This window comes from Aulonocara sp. 'chitande type north' Nkhata Bay, linkage group LG17 (genome assembly GCF_057382095.1).
Source record: "Aulonocara sp. 'chitande type north' Nkhata Bay isolate Kocher_YH1m ecotype deep benthic linkage group LG17, A_spYH_male_GT1.1, whole genome shotgun sequence".
In the NCBI taxonomy this organism is placed as follows: Eukaryota; Metazoa; Chordata; class Actinopteri; order Cichliformes; family Cichlidae; genus Aulonocara; species Aulonocara sp. 'chitande type north' Nkhata Bay.
The window spans coordinates 29,585,361-29,604,802 of NC_141360.1; the positions used below are offsets into that span (position 1 = coordinate 29,585,361).

At 42.1% G+C, this 19,442-nt stretch overlaps 1 protein-coding gene across 1 annotated transcript in view; it reads right to left on the minus strand.

The window, feature by feature from the left end:
- Positions 1-18,466, minus strand: part of hgfa (hepatocyte growth factor a) — a 39,163-nt gene extending 20,697 nt beyond the window's left edge. The window contains exons 1-7 of the mRNA XM_086268627.1: positions 18,219-18,466; positions 14,353-14,512; positions 14,082-14,194; positions 13,382-13,496; positions 8,245-8,387; positions 7,959-8,079; positions 7,689-7,807 (exon numbers count right to left, since the gene is read on the minus strand). Of these exons, the coding sequence (XP_086124753.1) occupies positions 7,689-7,807; positions 7,959-8,079; positions 8,245-8,387; positions 13,382-13,496; positions 14,082-14,194; positions 14,353-14,512; positions 18,219-18,282 (835 nt within the window). The 5' untranslated portion in view covers positions 18,283-18,466. The remainder of the gene's footprint in view (positions 1-7,688; positions 7,808-7,958; positions 8,080-8,244; positions 8,388-13,381; positions 13,497-14,081; positions 14,195-14,352; positions 14,513-18,218) is intronic.
- Between the last annotated feature and the right edge of the window lie 976 nt (positions 18,467-19,442).

The window sequence follows — 19,442 nt, forward strand, 5'->3', positions numbered from 1 at the left end:
TTGTTAGAGAATAAATGCTGCGTGTTTAATTTGTGTCGGGTAAGAAAACATTACAGCGCATGTGTTGTAGCAGGTTAGAGTGAGCCAGGACGGCAATGGAAGTGTGCGCTGTAGCAGCAAATAGTTTTTTGACCGTGACATCTTTTGTTTGTATGTACGAGTCAGAAATAAATCTGAACAGCTCACATTAAGAAGTGGAAGAATTATTTTTTCGAAGCTTGGGACAGAAATTCGCCACTACATAAAAGTCAAAAAACTAGCGAGTAACGGAGGAATGTTTTCCGCGGTGGAGCCACCGACTGAGACATAGAAAAGTCACCGGATCGTCGGCATAAGGACGCCTACATACAACAACACGGCGAACAGCTAAGTAAAAAGTGTTTTGTCAGATGCATCTTACCTGTGGAAGTAGCATAAAGGAGTTTATGCAGTACACCACCCGACAGCTGTGCCGAAGAAAATCATTACGGCTTAGCGGTGTTATATGATTACAATGGCGGACGACATTAATGACAGTGTGGGTGTAGTTACGCGTGATGGCAGCCAGAGGGCGATGACAGACAAAGGTCTGGAGTTCAAACTGCATCAGCTCACAAAGGTGAGAAGAGGCAAATTAGGACAAGTGACAGCACAAGAAGATGAAACTGAGCGACTTTTGAGCCATGAAATTCTGCCGGCTGTAAATGATGTGAGAGAGGCACTGAAAGTTTACAAGAAGTTGTATGAAGAGTTTCAAGAATGCAATTATGCAGTGTTGCTGTGTATTAAAGTTGAGGAGGAAAAGGAGGCTGACCAACAACTTTGGTTTCAGCCAATGTCAGAACGATGTTTGCAGTTCATTAATAGAGTTAATACATGGATTGAAATACAAACATGTGATCAAGAGATAACTCCCATGGACAGTGCATCCAGAGTGTCAAAAACATCTAGAGTGTCAAACAAGTCTAAAGTATCCAACACGTCAAGGGTGTCGACAGCATCGTCGGAGCGCGTCAAGGAAGAAGCTAACAGAGCAGCTCTGATGGCACGAGCAGCGTCTCTGAAAGAAAAACAGGCTCTAGAGTTAAAAGAAGCAGAAATTAAAGCTGCAAAGGAAAGACTGGAAATTGAAACAGCCATTGCAGTGTCTACTGCCAAAGTGAAAGTGTATGAGGAATGTGAAGGGGTTAAGTCTCAAATGAGTGAAACCAGACTTACGGTAATGCCACGTCGTGACCTCCTGAAGATGAATAACGAAAATGGTCATGGCAACGTAAAACACACACCAGGGAAGCCAACAGAGATAGAGAGGTCTGCCTCTTGGAGGAATCCTGGTGATCCAAGTACTGCAGCAGGGGCCATGCCTAAGACACATAGAACTCCACTGCAGGGGCCGAGCCAACGCCAAGATGGTGTCTCACTTCAGGAGACCAGACCAAGTGAGCTTTATCAAGTTATGCAGAAACAGGCAGATATTACAGAGATGCTTGTAAAGAACCAACAGCTGGCTCGGTTACCACAAAGGGATGTGCCAGTGTTCCACGGAGATCCTTTGGAATACAGGTCGTTTATGAGGGCATTCATGCACGCTATTGACACCAGAGCTGATAGCAATTCAGACAAGCTATATTTTCTGGAGCAGTATACTCGAGGCGAGCCTCGTGATCTTGTGAGGAGTTGTCAGCATATGCCTGAACATCGGGGGTATGAAAGGGCTTTGCAGCTGCTTCAAGATAAATATGGAAATGAGTTACAGATTGCTGGCACGCTAATTGAGAAGGCATCGAAGTGGCCACAAATTAAGGCTGAAGATGGAAAGGCGTTGAGCGCATTCTCTGTATTCCTGGTGAGCTGTCGTAATGCTATGGAGGATGTGGACTATATGGAAGAGATGGACAACCCTGCAACTATGAGGGTCATCATTTCCAAGTTGCCATTTAAAATAAGAGAGCGCTGGAGAGTCCATGCATATGATATCCAGGAGCGGCGCTGCAACAGAGCAAGATTCACAGAGCTGGTGGCCTTCGTTGAACGCCAAGCAAAGATCATGTCCGACCCACTCTTTGGCGATCTTGAAACAGCAGTGTCAGACAAGGTTATAAAAAAGCCACAGCAAGGAAATAAGTTGAAGAAAGACATTAGACATGGGAGCAGCTTTGCTATCAAGGTTAACCAAGGTTCAGAAATGGACAAAAGAAGCAGAGTGAGTAAGAACCAGAGTGACCTTTCACTCAACTGCGCCTTCACAAGACCTTGCATGTTCTGTGGGAAACTTCATACACTGCAAGAGTGTTACAAGATTAGAGAGGAGACTCATAAGGATAGAGTGGACTACTTGAAGAAAAACGGACTTTGCTTTGGATGCCTGCTAAAGGGTCACATGAGCAGAGATTGCAAAAAGAAGATGGTGTGCGAGGTTTGTTCACTCAAGCATCCAAGTTTGTTGCACTTCTCAAGTTATGAGGAAGAGAAGCCTCCCGATGAGGTCAATATGGGTAGCACTGATAAAGGCCCAGCAGGGTTGTCTGAAGAAAAGGAGACAAGTGCCTGTACTGGGGCTGGAGGCAGCTGCGTGCTTGCCATTGTACCTGTAAGGGTGAAGTCCTGCAAGAGTGACAAGGCTGTGGAGGTTTACGCTTTCATTGACCCAGGTAGCTCTGCATCGTTCTGCACCAAAGCCTTGGCAAGGCAGCTGAAGGTGCAAGGCAGACGAACCGAGCTAACGTTGAGGACCATTAATTCCAAAAGCTGAGAGGAGAGTTATGTGCTCACAGAATTGGAAGTTAGCAGTCTGGCAGACAACAACTTTATCGCACTGTCAAAGGTCTTCACACAGAAAAGTATTCCTGTTTCCAGAGAGAACATCCCACTCCAGAAAGAGGTTGACAAGTGGCCGTACCTACGCGAAGTGAGGTTGCCTCATATTGAGGCTGAAGTGGAGCTTCTCATTGGAACTAAAGAATACACCATATTGGAGCCATGGAAGGTGATCCCAAGTGAGGACAATGGTCCATATGCCGTAAAGACAGCACTTGGATGGATTCTGAATGGACCACTCAGAGAAACGGATACTGCAGCCAATGATGTACAACCATGTGCTATTGTGAACAGAATAGCCATCGACAACGTGGAACAACTGCTTGTACGACAGTATAACCACGACTTTCCAGAGCGTCACTGTGATGATAAAGCAGGAATGTCTCAAGAGGACCACCACTTTATGGAGTCTGTGTCAAGCTCTACTCGTCTCACTGATGGACACTATTCCATAAGTCTTCCTACGAAGAAGTCGTGCGTTCAGATGCCGAACAATCGAAGTGCAGTGTTACAGCGTGCACTGAGCCTTCAGCGCAAGCTGAAGAGGAATCCTGCACTCCATGAAGAATACACTGCCTTCATGAGTGACATGTTGAGCAAGGGATATGCCGTTGAGGTTCCAACAACACAGTTAAACCGCAAGGATGGAAAACAGTGGTATATTCCCCACCATGGGGTATACCATCCACAAAAAAAGAAGCTGAGGGTGGTCTTTGACTGCGCTGCCAGCTACCAAGGAGTTTCACTGAATAGTGAACTTCTACAAGGGCCAGATTTAACAAACTCATTGATCGGAGTGCTGACACGGTTCAGGCAAGAGTCTATAGCCTTTACAGCAGATATTGAAGCAATGTACCATCAGGTGTGTGTCCCGGATGACGATGCTGACCTGCAGCGCTTTCTGTGGTGGCCAGCAGGGGACCTCAATCGAGACATTGCTGAGTACAGGATGATGGTGCATATCTTCGGTGCGACTTCTTCTCCCAGTTGTGCCAACTATGCACTGCGAAGAACAGCAGAGGAGAACCGCAGCAAATCATCACCTGAAGCTGTAAGCACAGTTCTGGAAAATTTTTATGTTGACGACTGCTTGAAGTCTGTTGCCACGGAAACTCAAGGTATGGAGTTATACACAGACCTCACTGAATTGTGTTCTGGTGGAGGATTTCACCTAACGAAATGGACAAGCAACAGTCGTGCCTTGCTCTCATTCATCCCTGAGCATGAGAGAGCCAAAGATGTCAGAGACCTGAACTTGAACCATGACCTGCTGCCTATGGAACGTGCTTTAGGAGTTCTATGGTGCCCTGAGTCTGACGCATTCAAGTTCAGGATTAACATCAAAGAAAGACCTGTGACGAGACGTGGAATACTTTCCGTCACCAGCTCCATCTACGACCCACTGGGATTCCTTTCCCCAGGAACTCTCCCCGCAAAAATGATCTTGCAGCAGTTATGCAGGGAGGGTCTTGCTTGGGATGATGAAATCCCAGAACAGCTCAGTCATAAGTGGAACAAGTGGTTACAAGAGCTGTGCCAGCTGTCAGAGGTAACCGTACCCAGGTGTGTGAGACCATTGGACTTCGGTCCTGTCGCAACAGCACAGCTCCACCATTTTTCTGATGGGAGCGAAAGTGGATATGGAACAGCATCATACTTGAGGATGACCAGCAATGACGGACGGGTTCACTGTACGTTAATGATGGGAAAATCCCGTGTGGCGCCCCTGAAGCAAACCACTATTCCACGAATAGAGTTGACTGCAGCTATGGTTGCTGCAAAGACAGACAAAATGTTAAGAACGGAGCTTCAGATGAATCTTCTTGAATCTACATTCTGGACTGACAGCACAACTGTGTTGAAGTATATTGAAAATGAAACCTTCGCTTCAAGACATTCGTGGCCAATCGTGTTGCGGTCATTAGAGAGCTAACAAATCCCCAGCAGTGGAGGTACGTTGGTACAGCAATCAATCCAGCTGATTGTGCATCCAGAGGGCTTGCACCATCTAAGCTCATGAAGAATCTAAGCTGGTTCCACGGCCCAGCTTTCCTGAAAACCCCAGAAAGACAGTGGCCAGAAAGACCTGACAAGGAAAGGATTGATAAAGATGACAGCGAAGTGAGGCATGCAACCATGGTACATCTCACAAATGCAGCTGAGAATGTTCACACGTTGAACAAGCTGATCAATCACTATTCCAGCTGGCATCGAGTGAAGAGAGCTGTGGCATGGATGATCAAACTCAAAGACTTACTGCTACGACGATGTGAAAAAAGGAAAGAGACGTACGTTAAACAGAAAGAACAAGACAACGAATCAATGCAGACAACACTTACCCTGAAAGATCTGGTGCAAGCTGAGACAGAGATCATCAAGTTCTGTCAAAGTCAACAATTCCAAGAAGAGATCACCATGTTAAAGAACGACAAGTGTGTGACAAAGACTAGTCACTTGAGGAAACTTGATCCCGTGATGCAGGACGGAGTTTTGAGAGTTGGTGGTCGCCTCGCAGCTGCTGGGATGCCAGAACATGTGAAGCACCCAGTCATTATCCCAAAGGGCTCACATATCACCACACTGATCTTGCAGGATATACATGAGAAGATTGGGCACTGTGGAAGACTGTATATGCTTTCACGGCTGCGACAGAAGTATTGGATTCCATCCGCTAACTCAGAAGTGAGGAAGTTTCTGTCAAGGTGTGTAATCTGCAGGAAAACTAGAGGCAAACCACTGGAACAGAAGATGGCAGATTTGCCAGAGGATAGGCTTCTACCTGATGAACCCCCCTTTTCTAATGTTGGGGTGGATTACTTTGGACCGTTTAATGTGAAGCATGGCCGCAGCACAGTAAAAAGGTATGGTGTGGTGTTTACCTGCCTTACAACAAGAGCAGTGCACATTGAAATCGCGCACACTTTGGACACTGATTCATGTCTGAACGCCATCAGACGCTTTGTGTGTAGAAGAGGTCAGGTATCTGTCATGCGTTCAGATAATGGCACCAACCTAGTTGCTGCTGAACGGGAGTTACGCGAAGCCATTCAAGAGTGGAATCAGTCAAAGATTCTAGATTGTCTCATGCAAAAGGGAATCCAGTGGGTATTTAACCCACCCGCTGGTTCTCACTTTGGAGGGATATGGGAAAGGCAGATCAGAACCGTGAGGAAGGTCCTGAGGTCTATACTGAAGGAACAGTTGGTCAATGATGAAGGTTTACTGACACTAATGTGTGAAGTGGAGTCAGTACTAAATGACAGACCGCTGACTACAGTAACAGATGATCCAACAGACCTGGAACCACTGACGCCTAACCACTTGTTACTGATGAAGAAAAAGCCGGGTTTGCCTCCTGGACTTTTCAGAAAGGAAGACTCATACTCCCGCCGCCGTTGGAAGCAAGTGCAATATCTTGCTGACTTGTTTTGGAAGAGGTGGGTGCGCGAGTATTTGCCTATGCTTCAAGAGCGTCAAAAGTGGACTCAGGTCAGAAGAAATGTAACTGTGGGGGACATTGTAATGGTGGTCGACGAGTCAGCGCCAAGAAGCTCGTGTATGTTGGGGAGAGTTATTCGTGTCATTCCAGATGCTAAGGGTCTGGTGCGGCGTGTGATCATCAAGACAAAGACTAACACCTTAGAAAGACCCATTGACAAGCTATGCTTGATCTGTGAGAATGTCATGTAACTTGGAATGAGAAAATACAGTATATGTTCTGATCGGTTACAGGTTTTGTGAAAGATAATTTGAATGACCATGTGTGATACAGGAAGTGTTAATGTTTTTGGCTCTTTTGTAAGTGTTCGCTAATTGTCAGTCTTCACGCCCTCCAATTAGGGGGCTGGAAATGTTAGAGCCAATCTATAGAGAAATATTTTTGATACTGTTTCAGTTATTGTTACATGTTTAATTTTGTATATGTTGTTAGAGAATAAATGCTGCGTGTTTAATTTGTGTCGGGTAAGAAAACATTACAGCGCATGTGTTGTAGCAGGTTAGAGTGAGCCAGGACGGCAATGGAAGTGTGCGCTGTAGCAGCAAATAGTTTTTTGACCGTGACATCTTTTGTTTGTATGTACGAGTCAGAAATAAATCTGAACAGCTCACATTAAGAAGTGGAAGAATTATTTTTTCGAAGCTTGGGACAGAAATTCGCCACTACACTCCTGTTCAACAAATCATCCCTTTACCCAACATGCCCTGTAAGGAAGCATATGCAACTGTTTTGCTCTTTGTGCATTATTTCAGGTCTTTTCTCTAATTTCTCTATAAAATTGCATCATTTTGCAATCAATGTTTACACCACTGAAACAACTTTTAGACTTTCCGATTGCAATGTGCGGTATTTTGGCATAACAGCCTCTATTGTAGTCCTCCACTTTATAGCCCTAAATGGCTTCAGTAAAACACTTCAAGCTTTGTGAAGTTATAACTGCCCTCTTGCAAACAGCCTATTTAATGTCCCTTGCTGAGGTAGAATGACTTGGAGCAAACGCCCACATGAAAACACCATCCGGATAAACAAAAGTCTCCTGAGACTTTGCTGGGGAGAAGGGGACCATTTTTTTTTTTAGCTCAGTTGACCACAACTGCTCCAAAGACACCAAAACTTGTATGTATCGATTCCCTGTTGAACATTTAAACAACTTGCTTGTGGTAAAAACCAAATCCAAAAACCAAAGCTTGCTCAATCATATGTTCACTTCTGAATCCTGTATTACATTCTTACATGTGTGACACATAAATGCTGCAAGGGTAATGCATTTTGAACCAATATAAAGTCATAAATCCGAGTAAAACAATAATTTGTTGCTCTCAGTTTGTTTGAAGACTTTGTCCTCAAAGCCCTAGCCTCAGATTTGGAGTATATACAGTGCACAGTCTCTTACCACACACAGTGATGTTACAGTACTCCCATGGAGTTTTGGGATCCATGGTGTAACACCAAGGACGGAGGCGGTTATTCGGGTTCCTACAGTAGTTGTCCTTTAAATCTTTGTCCCGATACCTGAAAAGAGGGACAGAGAATGTTAAAAAAAGAAGGTGGATTTAAGTAAGCCATAACAAATCATGAGATTTACCTCTCTTTTTTAAGCCTGTGTCATGGATGTGTGCTGTTGTTATCTGTGAGAAAGATTACTATGTGATCTGCAGCTTACTTCTTGGGCTGGAAGGGGTGTTTGTGAGGCCTTGCCGAGTCCCATCTCTGGCACTCTTTGCCACTCTCTGTATGGTCCATTTTGCCCCGGTAATCCTCCCCGTTACATGTCATGCAGACATCTGTCAACAAAGAAGCAACAGTTATCAAAATGTTCTTTTGCCTATGAAGGAAATCGAAAAAGAATCGTGTCTTTTAGAAAAAAATGAACCACGCAACGGGTAAATCTCCTTTGGTTTTATTTGTTTAAATCTTATTTTCTAGTGCTAATACTTCATGGGTCTCACCTTCTGAACACTGTGGTATGCCACACTCCTCAGCTCGTACATTGGGATCTGTGGTGTAGCACCACGGACCACCGGGATCGTTGTTAGGATTCCGACAGAAGTTGTGCCTCAGGTCTTGCGTTGGGTACCTATCTGGATAAAACCTACAGGGGTGTAGACACACATAACTGAAAGTGTTACCTGATACTGTAAGCTGTATAAATACATTTCTGGGAGTACTTGCACACTTGACTGCTCTGGTTTTGTTTACAGTACCACACCTGCACGCTAGTGCTCTCAGTAACAACCCAAATAAATTCAAAAGGCATTTACATTACGGCGTATGCCTCCGCTCTGTGAAATACGATAGCAAGACCGGGTTACATTTTACATCCTCTCGCAGCAATCTTATGCAAATAAGGCATCAATATGCCTGCTTTAGCCAGATTTGCACCTCCTGCACAATCACCTTAGTGACTCCAACCACATCTCCCCTCCTTCAAGTATGAAGCAGCGAAACTGTCACAGCACAGCAATCTCCAATAGCACAGAACACCGTTATGCACCACTTGGAGCATCCCATGCAGGTCTTTTGCTGGCTGCCCTGTGAACATGTTTAAACCTAATCCCCAATGGCTCCATGTAGTGAACAAGACTTTAAGAAACAGAACCCGGACCGTCCAAGCAAGTCTGTACAGTCCGGGGATTCCCATACTAAATCGACAGTGTGGGAAATTTGTCTTCTTTCGTGGCAAGGCGACCAAAAGCCGGTATGTCAGCAACTCCCTGATACATGCCGACCACTATCCCCCCTCCCACCCAGGGAGACATTGAAGCAAGGCAGAAGAAAAGGTGAAAAGAAACAAGTGAAGAGACTGATTCCAGTACACACAAAAATCTTAATGGAGTGAGCAAAAGGGAATAAGTTCATTGTTTAACTAATGACGTAAGAAACAACTTGCAGGAACAATTAAAAAAAGTAAAAGAGGTAGAGGCCACCCTCCCTTTAGCAGCTTGTCTAAAAACTACCTCAGGCAATGACTCTTAAGGGAGTCTGCTCTGCTTTCCCCTTTGTGCCCAGAGGCTTATGCAAGATTTCTCTAATAATGTACAACATCAGTCAGCCCAGAGGTGGGAGAAATCACAGGCATCTGACTTGGTCAAGAGAAGCTGAGTGCAAAGGAGAACGAAAGGGAGGACCATTAAAATGCATAGTTTTACCTACATGTGTCAAAATATAACAGGCCATACACCAAGTTCTCACTTATGCATGTAGCCCAAACTAAAACAAAAACACTTGTTCCCCTCCAAAGCAGCAGTTTCCACGGGCCAAAACTCACATCTGCTGAGTGTAAATCAAAAGCTCAATAGACTGTATCTCGATCATAATACAATATCCTTAATTTATAAATGGAATTACAAGGTTACTCACTTTGCAAAAAGAAAGAAAAGTCTGCATCTGCTGAAGCTCCGTAAAAAGGACCCAGCATGGGAGCAAGTTAGTCATAATGATGTTGTGCTAACAGATGTTGACCAGCTATTCATCTCCTTGCCAAAATCTGTTCCCAGCGGAGCACAGGCAGACACTATGTGCACATGCTTCATTCTCGGGGACGACTAAACATATTGGCTGGATTTGGGATAACACTCAAGATGAAATCTAGACCTGAAGTAACTGCTGCAAAATGTCTATCAATACCCACACCTGGTGGAACAATGCTGTGATTTAGTACTAGAGCATCCGAAGAATAAAGCAGTCGGACATTAAAGCAAGCAGACCAAGACACAATTTATCTTTCTGCATAAATAATTACTTCTGGAAGCAAGGTGCAACGGGAAACTCTGTGCCGAAAGGAAATGATATAAAATTAAAGAAATTTGCTACTTCAGAGAGGGTATGAGAACTCAGTCTCATCTTTTAAATATGGCTACAGCTTAGTCTGGCTTGGCCTGACGCTATCCAAATGTGACAACATCTGTGAACCAGCACATCTACGCCTACAGCATTGCTCATTAATTAATAATTAAATCAACCATGCACAGCTGTATTTTTCTGTTTCCAATTTGTATGGTAAGCAAACTCACTGTAGTCACAAGAATCTATGCAGTCTTGTGAAAAACTAACTACACTCCACCATTAAGTAGCTTGCAGAACCACCTTTAGCAACAACAACTCTGTATAACTTTATCAGTCTCTCATATTGTTGTGGAGGAATTTTGGCTCACCCTTCTTTACAGTGTTGCTTCACTTCATTGAGTTTTGCAGTTTATGTACAGCTCTCTTAAGGACTCGCCACAGCATTTCACTCAGGTTGAGATCTGGACTTTGACTGGGCCATGGTAACACCTTGATTTTTTTTTCTTTTTCAGCTTTTCTGTTGTAGATTTGCTGCTATGCTTCAGATTGTTGTTGTTGTTTCAGACAAGCATTGGCTGTCATACAGATGGTCTCATATTTGACTCTTGAATTAATTGATATACTGAGAAGTTAATAGTTGAGTCGCAGCCTGCAAGGTGCCTAGGTGCTGTGGCTTCAAGAGCCCCCATCATCACCACCATTTTGCTTGACAATCAGTATGAGGTTTTGTTGCTAGTTTCTTGCTAGCTTGCATTTTGGACAAAGTCTCCTCTTTGGTCTCAGATGCCTTTTAAGAAGTCTTGTTGTTTGTTCAGATACCCCTTTGCAAAACCACTGCGGTTTCCATATGATTAGCTAACAATTTTAGCTGCTAGCCATACTTGTTCAGTCTTTCTGTAATAGCACTATCATGAAATGTATAATTTAACATTCTAACTGACGCCTATTAATTTTTACTTTGTGGATAGGTCTACTGTTAGCCAACTACTAATGCATACTTTTATCCATTTCAACCAAAGACTATTTTGTACTCTCACTGGTTTAATCGGTTTCCATATTATTAGCTAATAATTTTAGCTGCTAGCCATACTTGTTCAGTCTTTCTTTAATAATAGCACTATCATGAAATGTATCATTTAGCATTCTAACTGAGGCCTATTAATTTTTACTTCGTGGATAGGTCTACTGTTAGCCAACTACTAATGCATACTTTTATCTATTTCAGCCAAAGACTATTTTTTACTCTCACTGGTTTTATCAGTTTCCATATGATTAGCTAACAATTTTAGCTGCCAAATGATTAGCTAACAATTTTAGCTACCGCACTGATAACCTCCTAAGACCTGAACTCTTCCATGGCATGCATTTTTAATTTCTCTTTGATATTTGGACATATTGGGACCCGATGAATGTAAAAACAAAGAATTACCAAATTTTTTTTTTACCCGATTTTTGTTTCTGAGAAAAATGAGATCCACATATGAGGATATTTGTTTAAAATTTCAGTAGAACAGTGGCAGTATAATGTCCTCGTAAGTGGATATGAGGCCCTTGTAGAGCAAAATTTAGTATTTTGGTCTAGACAACCCAAAATGTGATGTCCACATTTATGGATGCCAGGTCCTAGGAGGTTAAATAAATGTTTTCGAAAACAGAAAAATAGTTCCCTGTTTTTTAGAATAATTAATCTCTGTGCAGCGTGTTGCTAATCTCTTTTTCCCTATGTTTTGAAAGGTTAAACTTTCAAAGGTTAAACTACTAAGATGCTAAATATTTTCCATTCAAGAAAATCATAAATCAAAGCTGTAACTATGCGTGTGCCTGTAGCTGAGAGCATTCACTGACATCCCATTGGAAAAATTAGTAGAAAAACAAAAGAAAGTCCCTAGGGGTACAGATAAATGATTACAATATTATCTATTATTATTAATACGAAGAAAAATATTCCATTCTCCACGCTTGGCTGGACATCAGTGCACATTTCTTTCGGAGCCTTGGTTCAAACACTAAATATAGATAACAGGTGGAAGTCCCTTTCCGGGAAGGGAACCTCCTGAGAAATCACCCCTGCCCCACACTGATCAGTCAAGCGTGAAAATAATAGTTACCTGAAACTCAAATGGTGCGTGGTTCATTATGGTGGTAATTCTCACACAGCGGGATAGTCCCATGTTAGGTAACCCACTAAATCTTCCTTAAGTAAGCTCCCTGTGACCCTCCGAAAGTCAAAACGGTAGAAGTCCCCTTCTAACTGAGAAGGAGACTGGGACCATGTGCCAAATAAACAATGACAAAGGATTCAGAATGTGAATAACTGCTTCTTGAAATGAAAATAGGACTTAAGGGGAATGTGGAAGAAGGGGGGTAAAAATGGATCAACATTTCATTCTCTTGATTGTATTACTGACCTTGTATTTTCTCTCAGTAATATTGTGGCTTTGTGAGCTCAGCTGGACATCAGACAGAACATGACTTCAGTCTATAAGTCTTTGCACCTTCTTTCTTTCATTTTTACCTCCATTCTACTTTTTTTCACACTGCACTTCTTCAAACGGTTATTATTACCCCCACCCCGCCGCCTTAGCTGCAGTTAAAATATCTTATAACTAACGAGCACCACTAATGAGGCCCTGGCACAGAACCATCTTTGCAAATTCACTGATTTTGCCTTGCTGTGCCTGGGAGAAAACATCTTCGGGGATACACCTGATGGTCTGGAGTGCTCCAAAAAAAATAAACAGCCCCACCGGGGAGGAGGTGGCTACATGTGTTGAAAGAAATCTGACTTAACTCTGGATAAACGTTCAACTGTCTCTGAGCCTCCGCCTTCCCTTAACCCCAGAGGTGCAAGGGGATGAACTGAACATCAATAAATCAGCTTCCGAGGCCTGTTCAGTGTCAGACACAGAGAAGGAGCATCCAGGAAGGTGGTGGAAGCATGGAGATTAGAGACGCAAGCTTTGAAGCCTGTTGTTTCAAATCTACAAGAATCTGGTAAGGGGAAGTGAATGATTAACATGTTCTCTTCCTTAAAAAAAACCCTCTGGTGTACAGCTGAGTAAGGCATCACAAGTAACTCTTCTTCCTCGAACACGATCTGAATGGAAAAATGCACTTGCTATTGACTTCCCTGTGTAAAAGACGGGACTCGGAGCATCCCAATTATAGCGTAAATCACATCAGCCGAAATGGTAGGTTCCAGATGGGGCTGCGCTGCTCCCTTTCAGTTGCATTTCCTTCTCTGTATCTGTGATTGCTCACCAATAAAGGCATAAATTTAAAAAAAGAGAGATGACTTACGTGTGCTCATTGATGTTATTATCTGACCAAGCTTGGCAAGTGATATTTGACTTTGTCCATGACCTCCTTCCTCTGTAGTTGTCCATGGTGCCAGTGATACACTCCCTTATGTAATCTAAATAACAGCAAAGGCATAAAAAAGTATATGTGTTAATTCAGATATAATTCCTGCAATTAAAAGTTAATTTGCCTTTACAGCCTTGACCTCCTGGAATTTATTTTCCCATATATGGTACATTTTGTATTTTTGTTTTTTCACAGCCAGCATTTAGTAGATCCCAGCTTGTGTGTTATTCCCTAAACAGACGACTCCCTAAAGTTCATTAAATGTCACCGGGGGGAGCTTTTGTAAATTCTGTAGCACAGTCTAAAGTGCTAGATTCCATAGCTGACTCTTGAGAGAGCTTTGCGCTCTGACTGTAAGCAATGATTTTTTGTTGTTTATATTCCACTTAGGTCTTTGACGTGCTTTTGCATGCGACTTTCCCCGCTGGGGTGATTAAACAGCGGGGGGGAGAGGTGGCTCGGTTCCTTTTATTGCATCAACAGAGAAACCAAAGACTTAAAAAACTGAGGAGCAATCAGCAATTACACATTTTGCCCGTGTAAATACCTCCCCGCACCTGAATGTTCTCATGAGAAAAAAACAAAAAAACAAAAGCGAATTACATCGAATTATTTTTGGGGCTTTGCCATTTACCTTTTTTTTCGTATAAAGTAAAGTTGATGCTGGCCTGCTTCTGCACATTGTTGGTGAAACGGTCAAAAGGAAGCAAGTGGCATTTCTTGCTGTGCCGCTGAAAGTTAAAGGCTCTGAAAAACACCCAGGAAGTAGTTGAGAGATAAACAACTGATAAAACAAGAAAAATGTGTAAATACCAGAAGGACAACAAGAGGATTGAGGAAACCTGGTTATAAAAAAAAACCATGTGCGGGAAATCAGATAAACACAGGAACAAAATATAATTCACCTGCAGTTGAAGTTTTTCTTCACTTTGCATTTCCGGGCACAGCGTTCCTCTGAGTTGCTGGTTCGTATCAATGGGAGCTGAGGACAGTCTGTGCAAACCAGCATGTGGCTTTCAGTCTTTTCATACCTCTGTAATAACTGACGAGACTTTCTGCAGCAACCTGCAAAACACAAGGACACAACATGAGATCTGCACATGTTAAAACATCCATTAGATCAGATAATAAGCCTGTTTACGCCAAGGATCACCTCATATGGGAGTTGCTCTCTGGTTTTTAACATCTTTTTAAGCATCCTCGATTAAAAGCCAAGGCTTTTAATTTACAATGACAACATTTCATAGTTTAGCATCTGGCTGAAACCTTATCCTTAACCCTAGATGAAATCACTGCTCATCTTTTGGATTTTAAGAGGTTAAATATCATTAATATCGCCATAAAAGTTGCATATCTAACTTGTAAACCAATTTTGTTTTATTGTTGGACTTTGATAATATATAGCTGGCAACTACTTTTGCCCCAGAGATTTTTTTTCAGGGTCTTCTAATATGACTGCACGTAAGCCTTAAACATTGGCGTCCTTGTGAACACTGTATAAGTGCTGGCTGGCAAGGACTGATTTAATCAGTGGTCAGTCTGGGAACCCATCAGCCCATCATCAGGAGTCATCAGTCCGATGACCCCTGGGGATAATACTATTTTAGGGCTGGCAAATGTAATCCCTCTTTTGTTGTCTACATTGAATATTTACCTGCCTGTAACCAAGGTCCACTTAAAGGTGATGCTCAGTACTGCTTGGACTACAAGCAGAAAACACAAAGCTTCTAGCACCACATATTTTGTTCTGCACCTGAAGACTGGTCACAGATATCTTCGTATGAGAATGCACAATGTTCAGCTCTGTGAAAGCTGCTTATAAGACATTGAGGTGGCATTGTTCTTTGAAGCCATTAGCATTTAAAGCCTCACTCCACTCAGGGGTATTAATAGCATTTGGGCCGTTCTGGTAATCGGATGGATCACAAATTGTGTATGCCAATTTGTAACCACTGTTTTTGATGTGGGCCAGGGATCTTGGTTTCTATACTGCATCTTCATTAACAAAGTATAAAACCTTAGTCATGCACTGCTCTAATATTAGTGCTGTTATTAAGGAGCTACTGCCAAGAACTAAAGTTTTCTCATGGTGTCACCATTGAGGTTATCAGGCAGCGTGACGGCTGGTTTCAGCGAGTTGGCATCAAACAGGGAGAAAAGATGAAATTATTTCCCCATCATCCAGTAAACTGGGTGGCCAGCTGATGATGAAAACATCCTTCAAATATAGTTTGCTTCAAGCCTTGTGTTTGCTGGCACATCAGCATCCACACACTGAAGTGTTTTGTGCAAGTCCGGAGCTGTTCCAAGCTCAGCTGTTCTGCAATTCTTTAGATACAATGTGCAGCCTCAGCTGAAGTAACAGGTAAGTCAGGTTATGTTTCAGGATAAAAAATCAGTACGAAAAGTGGCCGGAAGCAAAGCCCTGCATCAGTCTGAGGTGCTTTAAATGAGCAGATTGGGCAGCCAAAAAAACAAAACCAACGGGGGGTGGGGCAGATCTTGTTTCATAGGAAAACTTTAACATCACTCATAATTTCTACAATATAGTAAAATTTTATGTATCAAATTTTATGCATAGTCTCTCAGCTATTGGCAATTGGCTGGATGCTCATGTGGAAAAATGGAAACGCTTCAAATACACAATTCATTCTTGCTTTATTTATAGGCATTTGTTGAGAGCTTTTTCCTAGAAAGAAGTACATCAAAAGGAAATTCTACTATCGGAACAATGTGGCATGATGCATATGAGCTCCAACTGGGTTCAAAAGCAGGACAAAACCATATTTTAAAGCCTAAATCCCCCTAGTGATGCAAATCATTCATTTTTACGGACTGGAAAAAGTTAAGATCCCGTCTTTCAGCGGTATGAAACCTTTCTGTAAAAGACGCTTCTGAACATCTTTAGATGGGTTGTGTGTCTGCTCACAATAGTTTCGAGTTTACAATTAAGAGCAAGTGCAACATAAATCACACCGGAAGATCTTATGCTACTGAATTACAGCTACACGCTCCTGTGCCAAGATCCGACACATGGCGCTGTGTGTGTACTTAGGATATTGTAAACTGTGGAGCGTTTAGAGGCTCCTCGTGGTTGAAAATGGTTTTCGGGGAGGACGTGTTATTAATGTTTTTGGGCTCCACTGGACGACATCTGGCACGCATCACAGTGTTGTTTCAGCCCTGATGTCTGGCCAAGCTGCTCAATTAGATTTCACTTAGTCTCTTCCTCTCCTTGCACTCAGCTTTCTGCTATCTCCAAATCCTAAACATTTGCTGAGGTTGAAGATTATAATAAAAGGTGCTCAGTGAGTGAAAGACATCAGATTTAATAAGAAGAGGCAGCTGCAGGTTAGAGGAACAGCTCGGAGTATCTAGCTGAGCTTGAAAAATGCAGATAGCTAAGGTGAAATGCCGACACTCTGACCTCAGAAACTTCCACTTAGGTGCCCTTGAGCAAAGAATTTAACTCTCAGCTGGATAAGCGTTTTAGTCACGCTTTCCTATGTAACAATACCTCACTTTGTAATAATAATAATCATTATAAAGAATATAAATGTTAGGACAGTGCAGACGAAAATCTGTATTACATGAACAACAGGAAAGTAACAGGTTAAAGGTGCGCCTCTGTCTGGGAATTACGCAGACATTACATCTGCTTCAGAGAGCGCAAAATGTGGTAGTGGGCTCAGCAGCCAGATGTTAAACCCTCCACACACACACACACACACCTCCCCTCCCTCACACATATACGCACACACACCTTTTCCATCTCTCTCTCTAGAAACGCACGAAAGGGCCAGCCAAAGTCCGGGCCGCGCATTACTTTCCCCTCACCTCCGGGCCGGTCAGATGTCAGGGTCGGCACCCCTGGAGGTGGTAACTACGGATTCAGTGGTCAGATGTCAGCGGGGCGGATGTGACTCTGGACAGCCCCCAGATAATCAGCGCTTGGTGAACATAGGAGCAGCCCGCACGGTGCTCGTTTACAAGACCGGTTGCCGTGTGTGAACCCCAGGCTGTCTGGCATCCTCTCTATAGCTGGCATAAGCCCAACAGACACAGGAGTGTCTATTACTAAAAGGACCACGACCAATGAAAGATTTTCATGACAAAGAAGCAGAGTCATTCCAAAAAAGTGCGCTGGAACGGGTTTGAAGCTGGAATTTAGAACCGTGCACGTCCTCAATGTGGAGGCAGAAACTTGTAGATCCCGTCTTAATTACAGAAACTTTAATCACACCAATGTGAACTCTTGAACTATTTGCTGTTAGAGCAGCAGGTAAAGTGAAAAGAGTGATGATTTCATTCAAAGTCTTAAAGAGCGCAAAGGTTATAAAAAGTTGATTCCTTCTAAAAACCAACAACAACAACAAATAAACAAACCAAAAAACAACAACGTAAGTCATTATTATTTTCTCAGGAACTTTTCTGAAGGAGGTCTGTGATCAAGGTCATTCAATAGCACGAAGTGTCATGGTGTGCAATTAAAAACTGATTATTTGTACAAAACGAAGTGCAGCTACAAACTTCAAGCAAAAATCACGACTGTCAGAATCCCCCTTTTAAAAAAAATAACATAGAATTTCTCCACCTTTCCCATTTCCAACTTTTAATTTTTCCCCTGCAAGTTTCTTCACTCTCACTAATTAATTCTCAATTTCTCTATTCATTTCTCACTTGAAAGCATGAAAAGCAGAGACGGAAAACAATCAGATTTCAGCCAGTTCGTGCAGATATTTATCATCCACTGGAACCGTTCAAGTCCTACCTGTATCCACAATAGTGAGCAGAACACAGAGCAAAGCCTGATAAATCCAAACGTATGTCCTCATGGTTAAAGATTTGGGTGCAAGTTAGAATCCGGATTAAGAGAGCGACGCACTCGGAGCTTGTTTGAAGTTCTGAGTGGCTGATGGTGAGCAGAAGACTTATCTTCCTCACACAGATGTCACCTTCCCAAAAACCCACACGTCCTCGGGTCAACCCCCTTTTTCTCAAGTTTGTACTATCAGCGTCTCTCTGCTGTCAAGCGCAGCAGGGCAAATAGCACGACTTCCGGTTAATCATTTCAAATTAAAACCAGATGCCGTTCTTTTTTTAATTTCCAATTTTAAACGGAAGCAATGGATTACATTCATTCTACTGTCAACCAATAAATAAGGAAAAGAAAAACGAATTAATGTTACATATAATCCGTTTTTGGCAACTCATTTGGTGGTTGCTGTGTAGAATTTAACCTTTAACTTTAAAAAGAAGTTTATAAATTGTAAAGAAATAACTTAATATTGCTTTATAGATCTGCTGTTAATCTGCCATCGACATGCAGGATGCAGTCTATTTTTATTTATTTATAAGTTCATATAAACTACTTATTACTCGACTACATTAAACTCATTTATTAACAATTTTTTAGTAGCTACATTTAAAAATACTTTATGCATCATTTCCAAAAACAGACAACTCACTAACTTTTGCACTTGGACCATCTGCTGCTGAGAAATCCGTGACTGCAACTAATTATGATCTAACACTACTCTGCATGGCCAAGGTGAGGACCTTTATTCATGATCTATGGCTAAATTGTTGTGATTAAGGTAAAAGATAAAATGATACAAATTCAAATTCAAATTCAAATTCAAATTTTATTTGTCACGTACACAGTCATACACAGTACGATATGTAGTGAAATGCTTGGACAACTGCTCGTGACCTAAAGAAAACAAAAAAGGAAAAGGCTATGAATAAGATAGGAAATAAATATGAAAAATTAAAAAGGGTAAATTTAACTAGGAAGGAATAAAATATAAATTAAGGTTAAAAATGAAATAACTGTACAACACAAATTAGAATGAAGGGTAAATTTAACTGGGAAGATTAAGATAAAGATAAATATATAAATTAAAGTTGAAAATAAAATAACTGTACAACAAAATACACAATATAGAACTATATAAGAATGTATGAAGAAATCTAAATATAAATAAATATATAC